At 44.0% G+C, this 20,031-nt stretch overlaps 1 protein-coding gene across 1 annotated transcript in view; it reads left to right on the forward strand.

Moving 5' to 3' along the window:
- The window catches only part of rfx4 (regulatory factor X, 4), a gene marked incomplete at both ends in the record, with an annotated part of 20,197 nt that extends 1,116 nt beyond the window's left edge, over positions 1–19,081 (forward strand). The window contains 17 exons of the mRNA XM_080545192.1: positions 2,159–2,245; positions 2,670–2,730; positions 3,778–3,901; positions 5,248–5,309; positions 5,755–5,968; positions 6,924–7,001; positions 7,205–7,368; positions 7,913–8,013; positions 8,327–8,385; positions 8,501–8,645; positions 9,954–10,048; positions 10,928–11,045; positions 12,202–12,318; positions 13,740–13,907; positions 14,380–14,542; positions 16,147–16,285; positions 18,809–19,081. Of these exons, the coding sequence (XP_080401318.1) occupies positions 2,159–2,245; positions 2,670–2,730; positions 3,778–3,901; positions 5,248–5,309; positions 5,755–5,968; positions 6,924–7,001; positions 7,205–7,368; positions 7,913–8,013; positions 8,327–8,385; positions 8,501–8,645; positions 9,954–10,048; positions 10,928–11,045; positions 12,202–12,318; positions 13,740–13,907; positions 14,380–14,542; positions 16,147–16,285; positions 18,809–19,081 (2,168 nt within the window). The remainder of the gene's footprint in view (positions 1–2,158; positions 2,246–2,669; positions 2,731–3,777; positions 3,902–5,247; positions 5,310–5,754; positions 5,969–6,923; positions 7,002–7,204; positions 7,369–7,912; positions 8,014–8,326; positions 8,386–8,500; positions 8,646–9,953; positions 10,049–10,927; positions 11,046–12,201; positions 12,319–13,739; positions 13,908–14,379; positions 14,543–16,146; positions 16,286–18,808) is intronic.
- Positions 19,082–20,031: the final 950 nt, after the last annotated feature.

A 20,031-nucleotide genomic window follows, 5' to 3' on the forward strand; every position in this document is an offset into this window, starting at 1 on the left:
AGGATGCGCTTCAGTCTTTTTCAGGCGGCCTTATTTACTTTCTCATATTGGAGTAACTTGAAAGAGCTGAGTAGGCCTAATGAATTATCCTAGATCTGTTTCGCCCGTTGGTCGAATTTAATCCAATTATTTAGAGCTCCACCTTATCTGTGCACATGGCAAATGATTCAATTAGACAATTACAACGTAAGGATCAGTGCTACAAAGGAGCATTATTGTCACCTCAGTGGACTAACTTCATCGACAACTTGGGAAAACGTCTTTAGAGATGTGCAGGTATGCACGACACATTCGTTCAAATTCTCCTATAGTTCTCTTATAATGTACTATTTCTAATTATAATACACCCTGATGATATCTGAATAATGATAACAATAACTACTATAATAGTAGCCAACTAATTATGAGCCTAGTAGTAGTAACAATAATAATAATTATTATTATATTAATGGCTTATTATTATTATCGTAATAATAATAATAATAATAATAATAATAAGTAGAAGAAAAAGTAAAAGAAGAAGAGGAATGCATTAATAGTCTAATGATAATGAGGATTGGCCTAAACATACTAACTTAATGTTCATTTACAATCAAGGTGAATTCTCAGCTCATGACTTTCATAATGTTCTTTTCTTACAATCAAACCTGAGTCAATAGGCGGAAGAGGAATAAGAGGAATAAGAGGAACACATCATTGAATAAATAGACGAGGTGTTATTATAATTGGGACTAACGGTGTGGATAACAGATTAAGCCTAATGATTACATGCATTATGTCCTGCTCTATATTGAGTGGCACTATTCTATTCTAACCGCACGTGCCACTCTGCCATAAGGTGCCGAATATTCATTTATCCACTGAAAGTTCTGAGTTCCTAAAACTTTTCAATTTCTCTGACCCCTTCTGTAACCCCTTCTGATGGGATGGAACCAGTTGCCTTGCCAACAGACAGTCAATTCTGGCAACTGCTGCTATGGTGATTGTTGTCATGGCCCGTGCGGGAAACAGGATCTTACAAGACTACGAGAAATATTATAAGTGTTTCTGCCCCAAGAAAGGACACCAGTCGAGCTATTTCTAAGTAGAAATTAGAATGGGACAAAAGGCCTCTGTGTCGCGAGGCTGGTCTTGCAATGCGCGCGGGCTCAATTGGGCGAGTGTGTCTGTGCGCTTGTAGGCCCACCAAGAACAATGGGGGATTCCTGCCGTTCTGGTGAAAACATTTCAAATAGAAGCACAGCTGCGCCGAGGCCGACACAATCGATTGTTGTAGAATACCCTGTCACATTAGTGACGCAAAAGAGTGCATGGCTGCGGCCTGTGTGCAGTGATAAAGAGTGCATGGCTGTGGCCTGTGTGCAGTGATATCTGTGGCTGTGGCCTGTGTGCAGTGATAAAGAGTGCATGGCTGTGGCCTGTGTCTGGCTGTGGCCTGTGTGCAGTGATATCGATGCAACTGGATTTGCACTGCCTGTGTAGACAGGCTACTATAGTCGGGCTGATAGCCTACTTGTGAATTTCCAATTTGACAAAAATACTTTACAAGTAGGCTTAGAATAATGTGTTGTTTTCTGAAACGCTACCTTGCAATTTAAGTGAAGTTAATAGGCTTTTTAGATAAATCACTGACCTAGCTAAATGTGATTCTATGCATGATGTAGTAGGCCTCTATGTAAACCACATCAAACATGACTTTATACCTGTGTAATAATAATGTAATTACGCAGGATCAATCTTTTTGTTATGTTGTCATTTTGTATTTACTTTGTAATTACATAGTAATAGAGTTGAGCATTTTTGTAAATACACATGGTATAATCAGTCAATGTTGCACTTGTGTAAGAACAAAAACACTGAAGAATTGCTTTAAAATTACAAAGCAATGATTTTCTAATTCCGAACATAGAACATAAAGAGTTACGGCAGTGATTTGTGATATTTATAAAGGTATACAATCCACTTGACCAAATGTGTGATCACCAGCCACCTGTTGCCACATTCTGATGAAGTCACCATGCACTAGATTAACTATCGGCCTCCTTTAGTTACCACTTAATCTGTGCTTCCTTTAGGCTCAATTAAAAACAAGTATACTTGTGTAAACTCCCTGAGTTTTTTTTTCTTCTGACCTGTGGACTGTTGCCTTTTCTTTTAGAGAGCTGGATTGAAAGATGCCTCAATGAGAGTGAGAGCAAGCGGTATTCTAGTCACACGTCCCTGGGGAATATGTCCAATGATGAAAGTAAGCATGCGTGCCGGTGGAATCATTTAGTGTTGTATTCATACAGACCTCCTAGAGATATTTGTTCAAATAATCTACTGTATTGTCAGACCTGAACTGAGATTATAATGTCTTCAATGTGCAGATCTAAGGGGCTATTCTAGACCTAGAAGTGGGGGGTGCAGACGAATTATGCACAAAGCACAGTTGTATGATACCAATTTGTAAGAGCACCCTTTAATAACAATAAAAATAAACAATAGTATCAATACATATCCCTTATGATCTGCTAATTGACAGAATTAAGCATTATTGCTGTTGTTGCATAAATGCTGAAAAACCCATCATTTTGTATTTTGTTTATGTTTGAGTTTTATAAGAGATATTGTTTTTATAAGTTTATTTGAAGTACTGAGGTTGACACATGCCTTTTTGTTTGGAAAAGATGAGGAGAAAGAAAATAACAGAGCATCTAAACCACATTCGACGCCAGCGACGCTACAATGGTGAGTGTTTGTTTTACTTATCTCTTTCTATGTTTTCATGTTTCATGTTTCATTCAGTTTCTTGTGATCTGGAATCTCAAAGCTGAAATTGTGGATGCATTTCATCATTCTATTTTTTTCCATTACCCTACTAATTTGTATTTTTCTTTTACTTACCGGTACTTGATAAAGTTTACAAATGCATTTCCTCATAGTAGTAACAACTTTCATCAGGGCATGATTTTAAACAGAGAACAGAGGAAGGGAGAGTTAAGTATTTCAAATGCTTTTTTCCTACTATACTCTAGTACCTCTTATTTTCAGAAGGGAAAGGAGGAGGAACATTTGATATTAAGTATTTATTGGTGATTGTCATGCCACTGTGGCCAAGGCTGGTTTGTGTAGATCTGATAGACATATCTAACATGCGTGTAGAGGCAGATCCACATAGATGGATGAAAGGGATGAAAACTAGCCTTCTTAGCTAATTCTGGTGCATTCTTTGATGTACATTGTCCCTGCCAAATAAATAATAAATAAATAAATGTTGTGGATTCATGATGATGTTCGAGGAGCATTGTACATTTTGTCCCCAGGGATTAGGCTATAGATTAGCACTTCAATAGATTCGGAAGTTCCCATTTTATATCATTTAATAAATATCCCACTTTGTTTTGAAGACTGAGACTTAGAGCAAACATTTTCAGGATTCTTCTAGTTGTTTTTATTGAGAAACTATTTGTATTTTTAGCAAATTCCTATTTTTATTTCAGAGCTAATCTGGTGCATTCCTTTGTTTATTGTCTAACTCATCTATCTCAACCTCATAACAGTTGAACATTGTCCACCAATTCCAAGCTTCTCACTTGATTTTTACTTGGAGACCTTTGTATGACGTTAGATATTAGTTTGCACCGGTGTGGATGAGCTGTTGTGTTGTTCCAATGCTATTCTAATTATTAGAGAGTGGTATGGGTGGTATGGGTGTCCCCAAGACATCCAGAGATGTCTTGGGGATCAGAAAGCAGTTCATGTAGTGGGATTAATAGAGCTGCTTTTCACCTGTAGGCTGGAGGAGAACTATGAGATTGCGGAAGGGGTGTGTATCCCCCGCAGCGCCCTGTACATGCATTACCTGGACTTCTGTGAGAAGCACGACACACAGCCCGTCAACGCTGCCAGCTTTGGAAAGGTAGGGCGCAACACTCAACCCAACAACTGACTAGATGGAGTGACTGTTTGATGCAATCGAAATTATTTTGTGTTATGTGATTTCACTTACTGCCCAAAAGTAATCATAAAATGCTCCTATTGATGCAGCATGTTTCTTGCTTATCTACAGTATCTTGTTCATACTTGAAAATGGAAAAGTTTCGCATTTAACTAGTATGCATACTGAATATACATACAGATAGTTTCATGGCTTCTTATGGTACCCTAAGAAATATCCACCAGAGGTTATTGAGGAAGAGAAGCCTGTTGATTCTGTTGGGTCTCTGTGCAAACCACTGGAGGAACGACATAAAGACAGAGAGGACGTGCTCGCCTGTGTTCCCACAACCCAGAGAACCCCTCAAACCCACCTACTCCTCCCAGCCACCCCCAGCCCCCAGCCCCCAGCTCCCGAGCCCCCGGCACCCAGCCCCCTCCCCACCACACCCCCGCCCCTCCGGAGCTCCTGTCGGAGGATATTGAAAAAGAGAAGGGGCCTGGATTAATGTGTAATTAAAGGAAGTTTGGAAGGGTGAGATGTTGCGGAATGTTAGATCAGTGGCTGGAGCAGTGTGGGGTGTCCTTTAGGAAGGCTTCATTGATTCGGGACAAAAAAACGAGAGAAGGGCCGGGCTGCCTCCCTGTCTGCTCATTTATCAAGCGGGGCCTGACAGAAACTTCACAGCTTGGCCTCTTTTTTCATCCCACACAATGGAGAGCTCCACTGTTTGCTAAAGTTTCTGCAACGGAGAGTTGGACCAAGGAGCCAATCTCATGGACAAAAAGAGAGATATATAGAGAGAGAGAGGGGAGGAGGGGGAAGAAGAAAAGGGAGAGAGAGAGAGATTTTTGGAACGGTTTTTAATATGAAAAAATAATAGCCCTGAACGTGTCAAAAATGGAACGGTCCCAAAGCCTTTTTCCTCCCACAGCAAGTGTGGACCTCCTCAGGGCTGCGGCTCTGGGAACGCTCCTGCTCCTCCCTTCTAATGGACCTTATTAAGCTGATACTGTCCCAACAAAACCCTGTCGTCATTAGCTCATGTGTTCAGTCTGGGTTTATACTGTCATACATGAAGTGTACATGGTTATGGATATTATTGGAAGGGATAGCTAATCCCTTGTTGAGGAAGTTATGGCCAGTTTTTTTTGTCTGTCGTTTTACTGTGTCTGTCTGTCTGTCGTTTTAGTCTAATTGTCTTGCTTATTGTATACACAATTCTATATCAGTCTAGAATGATAATGCCATTGTCAGTGTCATTAGCACTAAGTCTAAATCTCAAAAGGAAAATTCACTGATACATGTTTATCCTGTGATTTGAACAGATAATTAGACAACAGTTCCCACAACTAACCACGAGGAGACTTGGGACGCGGGGCCAGTCAAAGTAAGTCAACGCTGTCCTCCACTTTTCTGACCAAAATATCATGGCAACACGAGCTCTAATTTAGTCTGACATAGTTTTTCATTGAATGAAAAAGGAAAAGGACAGACAAAACGTGAGCTTAGAATGATAAGGTTCTATCTCCGTTTAGGGTAGTTCAGAGATATTGAGCGTCAAAGTTTTTACATTCCATTATGTTTTGTGAGATGGAACCTTTGTATTTTATTAATTACTACCTAAAAAATGTAAACATTTTTAAAAATAACACCACACAGGCATTAATAAACACCTAATGGATCAGATTATGTAAAAAACTCAAAAATGTTGACCAAAAATGGAGATAGAACCTTATAATTCTAACGTCACGAAAATACATTCCAACAATGAGAATGAGTAGGAGAATAGCCTCAACCCCCCTTTAACCAACAACTCCCCCCCCCCCACTCAGGTACCACTACTACGGCATCGCGGTGAAGGAGAGCTCCCAGTACTACGACGTGATGTACTCCAAAAAGGGGGCGGCGTGGGTGAACGAGACGGGGAAGAAGGAGGTCACCAAGCAGACAGTGGCGTATTCACCGCGCTCCAAACTGGGGACGCTCCTGCCAGAATTTCCAAATGTCAAAGACCTAAATCTGCCGGCCAGTCTGCCAGAGGACAAGGTAAACAGGACTCTAAAACCTCCAGCCATATAGCCCCCCCTCTCCCCTCTCTCCCTCCCATCCTACCCATCCCCTCTGCCCCCTCTGGCTCTCCCCCTTTCATCTAGCCCGGGACCTTCACTGTGCTCGGGTTTAGAGAAGGACCTTGAGAATTTATATGCTGGCTCCTCACTAACTCTTAATCTTTCAGCGAGATAATAAGATCCAGCAATGGACAAAGGACAGGCACTAGCTGTCCACCTTTGAAAAGGGGGCCATGATTTTAAATGGTTTGTGTGTTGCTGATCTCTAAAGCCTGTTTTATATAACATAGTTTTGGTGGAGACCTGCAACAGGTATTTATTGGTGCATACATGCTTCTTAAAAGATTTATTTTCTTGTTTTTTTTCGTATCACTAGCTGCTTTGCTTTCCTTTTATCATTACAAAGCAGCAGCTATACACTGTACAGGTACTGTGTGTTCTGTCATCGGACAGGTCGAGAATATCATTGAAGCAGAATTGTGGTCTTGTTGTCGAGTGGCACAATTAAATATTCCTCTTTGAAAAGTTGTAATGTGATACAAACAGTGACTGTGACATTTACATTTACATTTTTGGCATTTAGCAGACGCCTTATTCCAAAGCGACTTACAATCAATACATTTGACTAAGCAAGTGAATCAGCAATCCACCAGTCGTAGCAGGAAGAATAATCTAGCTCAGGCCAGGGGCCACTGGCAGTCTCACTGATAGAAGGAAAAAGTGTTTATTTATTTATATATATATATATATATATATATATAGACACTGGAGAACAGAGAAACAGTACAAGGGGGGCAGTAGAAGTCTTAGGGGACACAGTAAAGGGGAAAAGTGGGTGTGTCAGGAGACGCAGTGCTGGGGGGTAGTAGATGCCTCAGGAGGAGCTATGACACAGCTGTGTATTCATAACCAATGTTTCATCTCCTCCACAGGTGGCGACCTTCATCATGATGTACAGAACACACTGTCAGAGGATACTGGACACAGTCATACGGGCCAACTTTGATGAGGCAAGCTGCTCCTTCACTTTCCAAACTACCAAAAAGTCTCATTGCATTTTGAAGTTAAATACTCGCCCACTGGATATTATTAGTTCCATTCCGAAACCAAACAAGTGTTGAGTAAAACATGGGTGAAGTATCTCGCCTTGTCTTCTACTGTATGATGTAATGATGATGTAATGATGACCCTCCCGTCTCTGGTGTGTCTCCAGGTCCAGAGCTTCCTGCTGCACTTCTGGCAGGGCATGCCGCCCCATATGCTCCCTGTCCTGGGCTCCGCCACCGTGGTCAACATCGTGGGTGTGTGTGACTCCATCCTGTACAAGGCCATCTCTGGGGTGTTGATGCCCACGGTCCTCCAAGCTCTGCCTGACAGGTGAGTGTGGCTCTGCTCCACTGGGCAGGGATCCTCACACAGAGGCAGCTATCACTTATCACTACCAATACTTCCCCTCTACTGTGTCCCCTAAAAACTGTACTGTTTCTCTGTTTCTCTAGTGTCTATATTAAAAAATGGCTAGGTTTAGAAGGTGATAGAAGAAGGTTTTTCCTTCTACCAATGGCCCCGGGCCTGAGCTAGATTACTCTTCCTGCTACGACTGGTGGATTGATGATTCACTTTGCTTAGTCAAATGTATTGATTGTAAGTCGCTTTGGAATAAGGCGTCTGCTAAATGCCAAAAATGTAAAAATGTATATGCAATACTAGCCACTATAGACCAAAGGGACCAAAGGAACCAAAGGAATATTATGCAAACATGTGCTCGTCCACCTCGATAGTAACACCATGGAACAGGCAGTTGTTATCAGTTAGAGACAGCACAAACTGGCTCACGGACTTATTAAAGGCATGTTTGTAAAATGAATTAGGGTTTGTTGGATTAACGTTTAATTTTTGCACATCCCCCCTATCCATCCAGTTTGACACAGGTGATCCGAAAGTTTGCCAAACAGCTGGATGAGTGGCTGAGAGTAGCACTTCACAACCTGCCAGAGAACCTGAGGAACATCAAGTTTGAATGTAGGTGTTTGATTATACAACCCAGGTGTTACCTGCTATGCTCCTGTTATAATGACAGACACTGAGAATAAATAAAATGTGTTCTGTGATTTTAGAAAGTGTTCATGATAGGCAAAGTCAATTGATGTAGAGGATAACAGGTGATATTTCGAGGATAACAGGTGATATTATAACAGGTGATATTTAGAGGATAACAGGTGATATTATAACAGGTGATATTTCGAGGATAACAGGTGATATTATAACAGGTGATATTTCGAGGATAACAGGTGATATTATAACAGGTGACATTTTCCCTCCCTTATGCCGACAGTGTCTAGAAGATTTTCTCAGATTCTAAAGCGGCAAACATCTTTAAACCATCTATGTCAGGTACCTACCGCTGTATGAATTGAATTTTTAAAAAATCCATATGGAGGAATATGACTGATAAGGACAATATGCAGTGCAGTGTAATATTCTGTGCTGTTGGTGCATCTCTCTGCAGGCCTCCAGGACGGTGATCCACAGCACCGACATCACCTTCCAGATGCTAGAGGACTGGAGGAACGTGGACCTGAACAGCATCGCCAAGCAGACACTTTACACCATGGAGGACACGCGGGAGGAGCACAGGCGGCTCATCAGCCACTGTAAGTCCATGGTTAACAGAGGACAGACAGACAGACCACACACGCAGGGCCGGTCCTAGGCATTTAGGTGTCCTAGGCGAGAGTATGATTTGATGCACCACCCCCACCACATTAAACCATCAGTACTGCCTCATCACCACCCACACATTCAACAGTAAAACTATGGACAACAATGGTTTCAAGACAAAAATAGACAGTAGGCTGAGACATATTTTCAGAGACATGAAATTCATAGAGACAAAATTATTGAAATGTAATGTTTTGGGGGGGGCATTTGGCGCCCCCCAGGCATTTGGCGCCCTAGGCGACCGCCTAGTTCGCCTATGCCTAGGACCGGCCCTGCACACACGCACGCACGCACACACACACACACACACATTTTAAATGCTTTATTTATGTCCTACATAAATAAAAAGGGCATTAAGGACATAAACACTATCAGTGCAATCAGTTAATTGGGAGACATTCATTTACGTTTGTGACTGTACAGCAACCGTCGTACACATATGATATTAACACAGAGGATGTTTCAAATGTGGGTTAACAGATACAACAGCATTACTGTAACACAGTATCTACTCTAAGGGTACAAAAAGCAACGCCGTCTCCGTATTGAGCGGCTACCGATAATAGCAGATATGGAGCAATACCTTGCTAACTGTTTAGCCTTTCTCTTGGAGATGTGGGCCACACACACACGCACACGCACACGCACACACACACACACACACACACACACACACACAAAAAAAAGCCTTGTATTTAAATCCTCTACACTTGATTGTACAGTGTTCGGGAGTTCAGTCCCACATCCCCGCGAATATGGCACAGTAGATGTCGGCCATTGCACAATCATTCCCACGACCAGGAAAGTCAAGCTTTAATGACGGAGATTGAAAGGTTAAACAAGTTCACTTTCCTCTGAAACACCCTGCGGAGCATCTCAAATTCATTTCAAAGTCAAGCCCCAGAAGTTGCCCTGATAGGGTCAGAGGTCACAGATTGACGGGCGTTGTTGCATAAAGGAGCCGTTTCAACTTCCACTCGGAATATCTTTTATTAGGTGAAGAGAAATTGTGCTGGTAATGGTTATTATTATGGTTAGTTAATGCTAGTTTTGGTACTGTACAAATGCTACTATTCTTCAACCTCGTCTTTCAATCTAGACATAGCTTACGCTCTCCTCTGGTCAGTATATGGCGTTTTTCTACCCTGAGTGCTGTACAAAATATAAATGTTCCCTGAGCGATGTGTTTCTAGACTGTGGCTGAATGCAGGTGTTGTACCTCTCCCTCCCTCCTCCCTCAGTGTATCAGGAGTTTGACCGCCTGCTCGAGGAGCAGTCTGCTATAGAAGCATACATTGAGTGGCTGGACTCTATGGTGGACCGCTGCGTAGTAAAGGTTAGTAGAGAACAGAATCTCCATTTGCTCCTAATTTGCCAGTAATAATAATAATAATTATTGCCAGCTTTTATTATGTTACTTATATATTATATTATCAGGGTTCCCGCGCTGGTCTTAAAAAGCCTTAAAGTCTAAATTCCAGCAACCAGATTTATAAGGCCTAAAAAGGTCTTAAATTCCAGTTATTCTGTAAAAAAAAAAAGAGGTGCTAGGTCTTAAAAATGAGATTAGCTTGTCCTGCAAGGAAATCAGTCTGACCACATCTATTTACGTGGAAATTATATATAATAATTATATTAATTATTATGACCTTTTTGTCTGGCAGTGAAATCCCTAATTTCATCACCTCAAGGATGACAAAAAGCTATCATATGGTGTCGTGAATAGGTCAAAAATTCTATTCAAAGAGGTCTAAAAAAGGTCTAAAAAGGTCTTGAATTTGACTTGTTGAAACTTGTAGGAACCCTGTATTTATTATTCACAAAGAAAGCGTATGGACTGTATGGACTTTATCTTTGAAGTATTTGTACAGCAAATCAGGTCTGATAAAGGTCCTAAAACAGAGGAACCAGCACTGCCACCCGTGTCTCAGCAGAGGCACTTACCCTGCGATCCTAGTTAATGATGTCTTCACCGCTCCCATTTGCAGCCATTATGTGCCAGATATGGGCCTGTAAAATGTGGTTGCCCCGGTAACATCCTCGACTCCCCCAGACAATAGTTGGGAAGGCGTGTCCCCAGGGGCAAATTAAATAGTTGACTTGTTGACATGTTTTTTCGTTCCTGAGGGTTAAGCCCCCATACGGACCCAGGGGTTAATTCTTTCCCCCACCACCCTTCCCTTCCCCCTCTTTTATCATGGAAATGTCCCTTTAGGTGGCAGGGAAGAGGCCCGGGTGCCTGAAGAAGGTGGCCCAACAGTTCCTGCTGATGTGGTCATGCTTCGGGACGAGAGTCATCCGGGACATGACCCTCCACAGCGCACCCAGCTTCGGTGAGTGTCTACCATGCTGTGTCTACCAGCTTCGGTGAGTGTCTACCAGTCTACCATGTAGACCAGGTATTATGGCATCTGTCAACCAACACATTTGGGGGGGGGGGGGTGAAGTGGTGCTTATTTGGAGTGGTGCTGGTGTAGAAAGTGGTGCTAAAAGTATTTTATGGTTTCTGATTAAAAAAAAAGGGTCTCAATTCCCTAACACATGTATGTATTGCCATATACAGTACGTTCAAAGGTATCTATTTAACGCCTTCGTTATGGAAAATCGAGCTTCGGAAAGTCGCCAGAGAATTCACCTTGGGTTTTCTAACTGGATGTTAAGAGATGGAGGGGTAAGATGGCAGCCGTGGCCCCTGGCCTGGCCTCTACTATACTAGCTAGCCGTGCATGACCAAGGGACTGAGAGATAGGGGTTGTAAAAAAAAAAGAAAGAAAAAAGAAAAGAAAATGGCTTCCCTTCCCCCCTCCTCAGCCCTTTAGCCCTGTCTGTGAATATCAAAGACACAGCTGGTTGCAGTGTTTTGATAAAGCAGTTCTCTGTGCGAAAACAGCTAATTAACAATGGCAACCCCCCCCCCCTCCCCGAATGTGTTTGCCTGTCTTTCCATTTTATGACCAGGCAGTATTACGCTCCGTCCCCTGAATAGGCCGCCGGCGTTTATTATGCGCACGGCGGCCGGAGTGACCAACACAATGTCACGATTGTGTCACGCTCCCTCCCAGGCAGTCTCGTCTCTCCCGTGCGACCCAGGGGTCGGCCGTCATATACGGCCCAGACTTTGGACCGGGAAACAACCCTCAGCCTTCTTTATTGACAATCGCCGCCCAGTCGTTCTAATTATACTGTGTGTTATAATGTCTCGAGTCTGTTGGGTATGATTCAATCTGTCATTATGTTTTTAGGGACTTCATTTAAGCTTGTCTTAGATGGCTGTTTGACCTCTTAATTGGTCAATTGGACGATATCTATTAGTGCTGTTAGTTAGTTTTTGCTTCACTCTTCCAAAAGCTTGCATTGTAGATCTAATCCAAAATTGGCATGCATGCGTTCTTGAGTTAGTCATGCATTTACAGTATAGAGTTAGTCATGCATTTACAGTATGTAGAAGAGGAATCTTTGCTGAATTCTCCTTCCCTTTCTTCTTTGTAGGCTCCTTCCACCTGATCCATCTGATGTTTGATGACTACGTGCTGTACCTGCTGGAGTCCCTGCACTGCCAGGAGAGGGCCAACGAGCTGATGAGAGCCATGAAGGAAGAGGGCACAGGTCAGACACCACTCGCCATTTCTAGAGGAAGCTATACTGCTACGACTTTGACTACAACTTTGACTACTACTACTACTACTACTACTACTACTACTACTACTACTACTACTACTACTACTACTACTACTACTACTACTACTACTACTACTACTACTACTACTACTACTACTACTACTACTACTACTACTGCTACTACTATCACACTCACCATTGATGACACTACCATCACCCCCTCCCCCCTGGCTCGCAACCTCGGCTTCATCCTGGACCCCACCCTCTCATTTGATCCCCACGTCAGCTCCATCTTCAAGACCTCCTACTTCCACCTCCGCAACATAGCAAAAATCAGACACTGCCTCTCCCCGCCCGCTGCTGAATCCCTCATCCACGCCTTAATCTCCTCCCGCCTTGACTACTGCAACTCCCTACTCACAGGCATCACCTCCCGCTCCCTCCATAGACTCCAGATGGTCCAAAACTCTCCTTTCAAACACCCGCTCCCGTGACCACATCACTCCTGTCCTCCACTCTCTCCACTGGCTCCCCATCAAAGAACGCATCCAATTCAAAATCCTCATCCTCACATACAAAGCCCTCCATAGCCTGGCCCCCCCTTACCTGACTGACCTCCTTCTCCCCCACCGCCCCACCCGTACCCTCCGATCCTCATCCATTGTTCCCCTCACTGTCCCACCCTCAAAACTCAAAGGCTTCGGTCACCATGCCTTTTCACGAGCTGCACCCCGCCTCTGGAACTCTCTCCCCCAACCACTCAGAGACTCATCCCACCTCAAAACCTACCTGTTCTCCCATGCCTACAGCCTCCCCTACCCCTAGCCATCTCCCCCATCCCGGCGCCCCCGCCCCCCCCCCCCCCCCCCCCCCCCTTGACACGCATACAACCTCCCCTACCCCTACCCATCTCCCCTAACCCTGATATGCATACAGCCTCCCCTACCGCTGCTGCTACTACTACTACTACTACTACTACTACTACTACTACTATTATTACTACTACTGCTGCTGCTGCTACTACTACTACTACTACTACTACTACTACTACTACTACTACTACTACTACTATTACTACTACTACTGCTGCTGCTACTACTACTACTACTACTACTACTATCACTACTACTACTACTACTACTACTACTACTATCACTACTATTACTACTACTACTTCTATTACTACTACTACTACTACTACTACTACTACTACTACTACTACTACTACTACTACTACTACTACTACTACTACTTCTACTACTACCACTACTGGTGCTACAACTGGAAGCACAACTGCATGTCAAGAGAAAACAGACAGGAAAATGTTGCCACCACTGCCAGTAGACACAGGAATGTGTCCACACAGAACTCACCGGCGGTTTTGTTCCTCCCTGACCCTCTCCTTCTAGCTGAGGCAGAAGAGATGATGGTGACAGAGACCACGCCCACGCCCACGTCCCCCACGGGACCGTACTCCCCAGCCAAGTCTGTCCAGTCCGTGGGGGTTCCAGCCGCCAGTTCCCCCACAGCCGCCCAGTCCCCGGAGTACACAGAGGTCACAGCCACCACAGGGACAGGTGAGACAGCATCAAGTGTGGGGAGGGAGTCTGTCAGGAGGGGAGGGTGAGTCACCTGGATGTAAATCTCTATACCCGGCAGTATCAGTTGCATGTACAACCCGATAAAAGTACAAAACTGAAATGATAGATTTATATATATGTTACGGTACATGTGGGAAAACTAGGGTTAGGGTTAGGTGCTAGGATGTTAGGGTTAGGGTTAGGATTAGGGTTAGGGTTAGACATGCCAGCATGTACCAAATCACCCTAGAACCTAACCCTAACCCTAGTTTTCCCACATGTACCGTAACATATATACGTATATCATATCATTAATATTTATTGATCTTAAGTCAAATGGTTTATTAAGAACAGATCTGTATGCACGTCTCGTAGTAAGCTGTGGTTATATAACGGGTTTTTCTAAGGGTCACGGCATGTAGATTCCTCTTTGCCAATCCCTTTGTCCCTGTGTGTATGTGTGTGCCAGGTGTTCAGTCATATACCTGGTCCCTTACGTACACAGTGACAACGTCAGGTGGCACCACGCCAGAGGGCGGACAGCAGCTGCCATGCATGCGCCCTGGTGCCCCCGTACCCCCTCCCTCCTCTGCCCCTCGGCTGCCAGTCTATCCCCACAGGGACGAGCACGGGTAAGCATGGGGGTGATGATGATGATGATGATGATGATGATGATGATGAACTAACATCATTGTGTTGGTATGATTATGATTATGACGATCGCCTGATTTACCATTCAATTAAGACAATCACAGCCGTGCTGATATTCAGTATAACAGCACGACCTCCAGTGTGATATTGCTTTTATAGAACAGTTCTACAGCACAATTTATTAGTTAACAGTAATAAGCGACAACAGATTATGATTTGTTTGTTTATTTAATCATTCATTTTGGCTCTGTCCAAAAAAAAAAAATCCGCAACTGGACTGTTGCCTAGTAACCTGAACACAAACATCTGCAGGCTAGCTACTTTGTATTAACGGTCATTTCGGAGTGATACATAATATTATAGTTAAAAGTCCCAGTGCTATTATCAGGGGTGCACATAACTGGTGCGCCAGTGCGCATGCGTCGCCAAAATGCATGTTGCGCGGAGGATCAGCGGCATGAACGCGCTCTTGCGCACCAACAGCTGGAAGCGCTGGGAGAGGAATTGACTTCCTCAAAACTCCTACTGCTAACTGCTGACTGCCCGTTAATACCAATACCATATCCTTTCATGACCACAATGTACCCACCGACGACGACCACGGCGACTCCCCTCACGAAAACATTCGGAAAGTATCGTAACTTGTACTTTCATTCCGCGTATCGCGCATCGCACGGTTATCACGCCGACACGTGAAAATTCAGTCCCGAACGACTCGTCGCTAAAAGGAAAAACAACACCAAGGCACTTCACGTTTCTTTTCTCTGAAGCTTTCAAACGTTCAGACGTTTGTTTTACAGCTTCATTATCGCACCTCGACCCCTGACCCAGGGAATATGGTTGGGAATTATATTAGAAGAAAAAAAAAAAGACTTTGTTGCACAATCAAAATAATGAGCTATTTAAAGTGATAGCCTACAACATCCTCTACCATGGTTGAAATTGAGGACAGTATTAACAACAGTCAAGAGAGCAGTGATGATGATGATTAAGCTTGTAGCATAAGTAAATGCTTAGGCTGTAACTTTTTGTTGAAAGTTGATTTCAGTGTTTACAGAACAGAGCAGTGCTTAAAGAGATATCAGTTGATTTCATTGTATTTAAAGAACAGACATTCAGTTAGTGCTTAAAGAGATGTCAGTTGATTTCATTGTGTTTAAAGGAGTCTGACAGACTTTCATGCTTAAAGAGCAGTCATTTGATTTTTCATTTGTTTCTTTTGTTTTGCACACAATCATTTGTTCGTTCATCTTATTTTTGAATAAATGTCGTTTTGCTAATATAAGTTATCCATGTATCCCTTTTTTATCCATCCTGTGGGACGGGTCGTGACTCGTGAGCTCGGGGAGCACCAAGCAGCATCCCTAGGTGCTCCTCTGAGCACTGGCCCCAAAAAGTTATGTGCACCCCTGGCTATTATACTGTATATCAGCACTCATGGAATGCCTCTTGTCCAATCAAATTACTTGGTCAGAACTAACTGTTGTATAATGCTGGATAAACAACTTTTGTTGCACAATTTCAGTTTGGGTGAACTATCCCTTTAAGTACGGCATCATGACCTGCGTTGTGTGTTTCTCTCCAGGTACACTGGTAGCTACAACTACGGCAGCTACGCAAACCAGCACCCCCACTCCATCCAGAGTCAGTACCCCAGTTTGGCCCATGAGCCTGGCCTCCCAGCCCCCCTTCCCTACCCCACCTACCATCGCACCTCTGCACAGGTCAGTACCAAACCCAGGTACTGGGTGTCAGCACCTAGAGCTCACCTGGAGATCAGCTAACAGTGTCTGCAGTGGCTGTAGATCAATCTATTACTGTAGATAGTCATCAAAAAAGTGCTTTATTTTTACTCAAACTGTGTAGACCCTTTTGTTAATCTCTCACCAGATGTTTGGCTGGTCTGATTGTGGTTATAGCTTCATCACAAAGTCAGTATTCAGCAGTATTCTTGTGTTTCACTGAATGCACCACACCTACGAGTTCCCTTGTGGTGTTTCTCTGGGGTGTTTCTTTTGACGTCAGAGCAGTAAAGGGGTAAACCCATTGCAGCACTGTGCATCACAACCCACATAAAAGAGACTCCTGTTGAAAAGTAAAACAAATGTGACTCAGTCTGGTGAAAAGGTCTGCATGTAGGCAAGTCACGCAAACGACCAAAAAGCTTCAGTTAGTTCATATTACGAAAGTTTAAGTGTTGAAGAGCACCACTCCATATAGGAAACAACAGTTTTAGGATCACTAAATACTTATAATTTGTGAATTGGATTCACTGTATCGCATTCCGTCCTGCTGTAGGCTACTGGGTTAGTGATACACAGCTTGTAAACAAACTTACATTTTAGGGCGTGTTCAAAAGCAAGGACTGTGTCATCATCTAGTTATGTGTAGTTATGTGTTTTTATCATGTTGATGTTCTATCAGCATGTTGTGATGTGCTAAGCATGCAGTTAGATGTTCATAGAGATGTTCCTTCTTAGCTGATAGCTAGCTACCAACGCGATGGTAGCAAACACGTCTGTTTTGATTCAGAGCGAGTTTCTCCGGTATTTGGTTTGAGGTGTACCAACATTCAAATAAGCATAATATCTTCTTCAACTATTTTCAGATTTCAATGTAAGCACATCGTTTGAAAGCAGCACTTTTATAATCTGTAAAAAAAAAACTGTTATTTTTTATTTATTTATTCACTGTGTCACGATAATGACTTACCTCTCATGTTTATTCACAGCCTAATAATAGCGGGCGGGGCAGTTTGTTTATGCTCAGCGTGGATGTAGTCACAGCCTAAATTCCATACTTGCTTTTGTAAGGTTGAATTTTACACGGGCAGTAAATCAGAGAGGAATGTTAATACGGATAGGAAGTTAAAGGAGAGCTTGCTCATTGGTATGCAAAATGCAGCTTTGGTGCCAACAATGTGGCATGCTCTGTGGAGAGAGAGAGAGAGAGAGCTGTGTGGTAGACTCTAGCATCAATACTAGAGAAAGAGAGAGAAAGAGAGAGAAAGAGAAAGAGAGAGAGAAAGAAAGAGAGAGAGAGAGAGAGAAAGAGAGAGAGAGAGAGAGAGAGAGAGTGAGAGGGAGAGAGAGAGAGAGAAAGAGAGAGAAAGCAGCTAGAGAATGAGCAAGAGGGTCGTCAGAACGTTTTCTTTTTTTTGTGTGCAAAAGTGAGCGTGAAAAGATAGAGACTAAAGAATGGAAGAGAGGATGAGTAAGGCAGGCAGGGCGTACGGAGGAGAAGGAGGAGGAGGGCGCAGCTGTGTGGTGTTGCTGGTAGGGCTCATACCCTGTTAGCCATCGTGAGTGAGCGATGTGAGTTGACCCTTCTGATGGTAATTTCCTGTCAAGGGCCCTCCAGCCTCCCGCGCCTTTGTAGTCGGAGGAGATCAGCTGGGCCTCAGCAGTCTCAGTGTTTCTGAAACCGCCACATTGAAGCCCCCGAATCTGCCTTTCCACACAGCGGAAGCGGACAGTGAAAGGTGCCCTGGCCGGGGACCAGAGGGGGCCCTGCTCCGCGCCTCCCCCTTCCCAACGACTCAATAGTCTCTTCATCAGGCTGAGCCAGTAGTCATAGACTAGGGAGAAGGGGGGCGTTTATTAAAATATTGTTATTCAATGGTCTCTTTTCTGAGCGCGAACAAGAGGTCGCTGAGCCACCCGTCCTGTCCTCTGACCCGTGGTGACGGCCTTTTTCCGTGGCCGCGATCCCTCATAATAGAACCGACTGTTGTCTGTTTATATTTAGTGGAATAGGGGGGAAGACTTTTACTTCCACTTTATATTAAATCGGGCACAATGTGTGAGCTTTGTCTGAGAGGGTTTCTCAAGAGGAGAGAGGGAAGGAGTTGCCACGAGCAGCAGAGCACTTTGTTGTAATTCTCCAAACAGTTGAAAATATTTTTGAAGTGAAGCTTAAGATTTGGTCCATGTTGTTAGTGGTCAGTAACCCTGGGCAACAGAAACACTGTCCTACCAGTAAAACCAGTCTTCCGATATCCACCACATAACCTAAACCGTTTGGTGTGCGTACACGTACAGTATGGATAAACTGTTTTAAAACCAATAAACCAGTAATGACGCAAGTACGTTTTCTTCGTTACAGTTTGTTACAGAAATGGGAATGCGAGGCTCTATTTGCTGTACGAACGAATGTTCATTATGAGATGACACATAACATGATACATCCACTCTTACTCAATATACTCAACATCATGCTAACACACAGTGTTCTCTTCTGTTTGGCAGTACCCACTCAACAGCCAGATGTCTCGCATGGAGCCCTGCTTGATGGGCGGCACTCCTCGGCTGCACTCGACGCCCGTCGCCCCCCGCTGGGCAGACGTCTCTCCGGCCAACAGCTGTTACACCAGCCCCCCTATGCACTCCTCTCGCTACGCCTCCTCTGGAGACATGTACTCCCCGCTGGCCCCGCGAAGGAACTCAGAGTACGAACATTCACAACACTTTCCGGGCTTCGCCTACATCAATGGAGAGGCCACCACCGGGTGGGCCAAGTAGCCTCCCTATTCACCCCCCCAGAGGAGCTCCCCCTGGACAGCCCCTGCACATGCAGCCAGCCTGCCAAGCCCTATGGATGCAAACCTCACCCTTTCCTTCCCCCCGAACTCGACAAGAGAGAGGCACCTAATCAAGAATATCAGTGTGAAGGAGGAGAAGATGGGGGTAGAGAGAATCAACACTGGGTTACTGGAGCTACAGAACGGCAGCACTGACAACCGAGGTTCAAGAAACTACTGTGTCTTCTGAACGTCCCAAATTCAGTAAATGATTGTGGCGTAGTACGTAGTTTCGTGAAGGGAACTAATCTGTTGAGCTTTTTGTTGTTTTGCAAAAGAAATGACCATGCAAATGTTTTCGGGGCCGTATTAGAAACAGAGGCAGTCAAAAGAATCATAGTGGAAGAAGTATGCTGTCCGACTGCCAAGTTGTGCCTTTTTAAAACACAGTCTCTGCCAGAGGTTCTCTGTTTCTGTCCACTTCCTATGTAAACAAACACTGATCACCATCACCACACCCGCGTCTCGTCTACTAACGTGCGCAACCGAAGGAACTCTGTTGACCTTGTGCACCGTGGTTAACGTCACTGCAATCTGTTAACGGTTGTACTGACGTCCTGTTCGACGGTTTAAATATCATGGCCTGTTTGCTCAGTGCATGTTTATCAGATGCTGTCCTGCTGATGACCTCCAGCATGTTGCAGGATTATGATGTGTTGCCTTAATGCTTCACCACTGGGGCCAAGTGGCAGTACAGCGCAGCCAGAAACGTCAAGGGATGACGTCAAAGGGAGGGAGGTACGTGGCCCAGACAACGCTGAACGTGTGGAGAGCTGTTGCCAGTTTTGTCATCAGTTTGGATAGGTTCTTTTTCACATGGATAGGTTCCTTTTTTTGTAATAATTGAGTGCTGTGCCTCACTTTCTCAGCAAGAATATTTGTGTACTTCAC

This window comes from Nansenia antarctica (assembly GCF_963989245.1).
Source record: "Nansenia antarctica genome assembly, chromosome: 14".
Classification (NCBI taxonomy): domain Eukaryota; kingdom Metazoa; phylum Chordata; class Actinopteri; order Argentiniformes; family Microstomatidae; genus Nansenia; species Nansenia antarctica.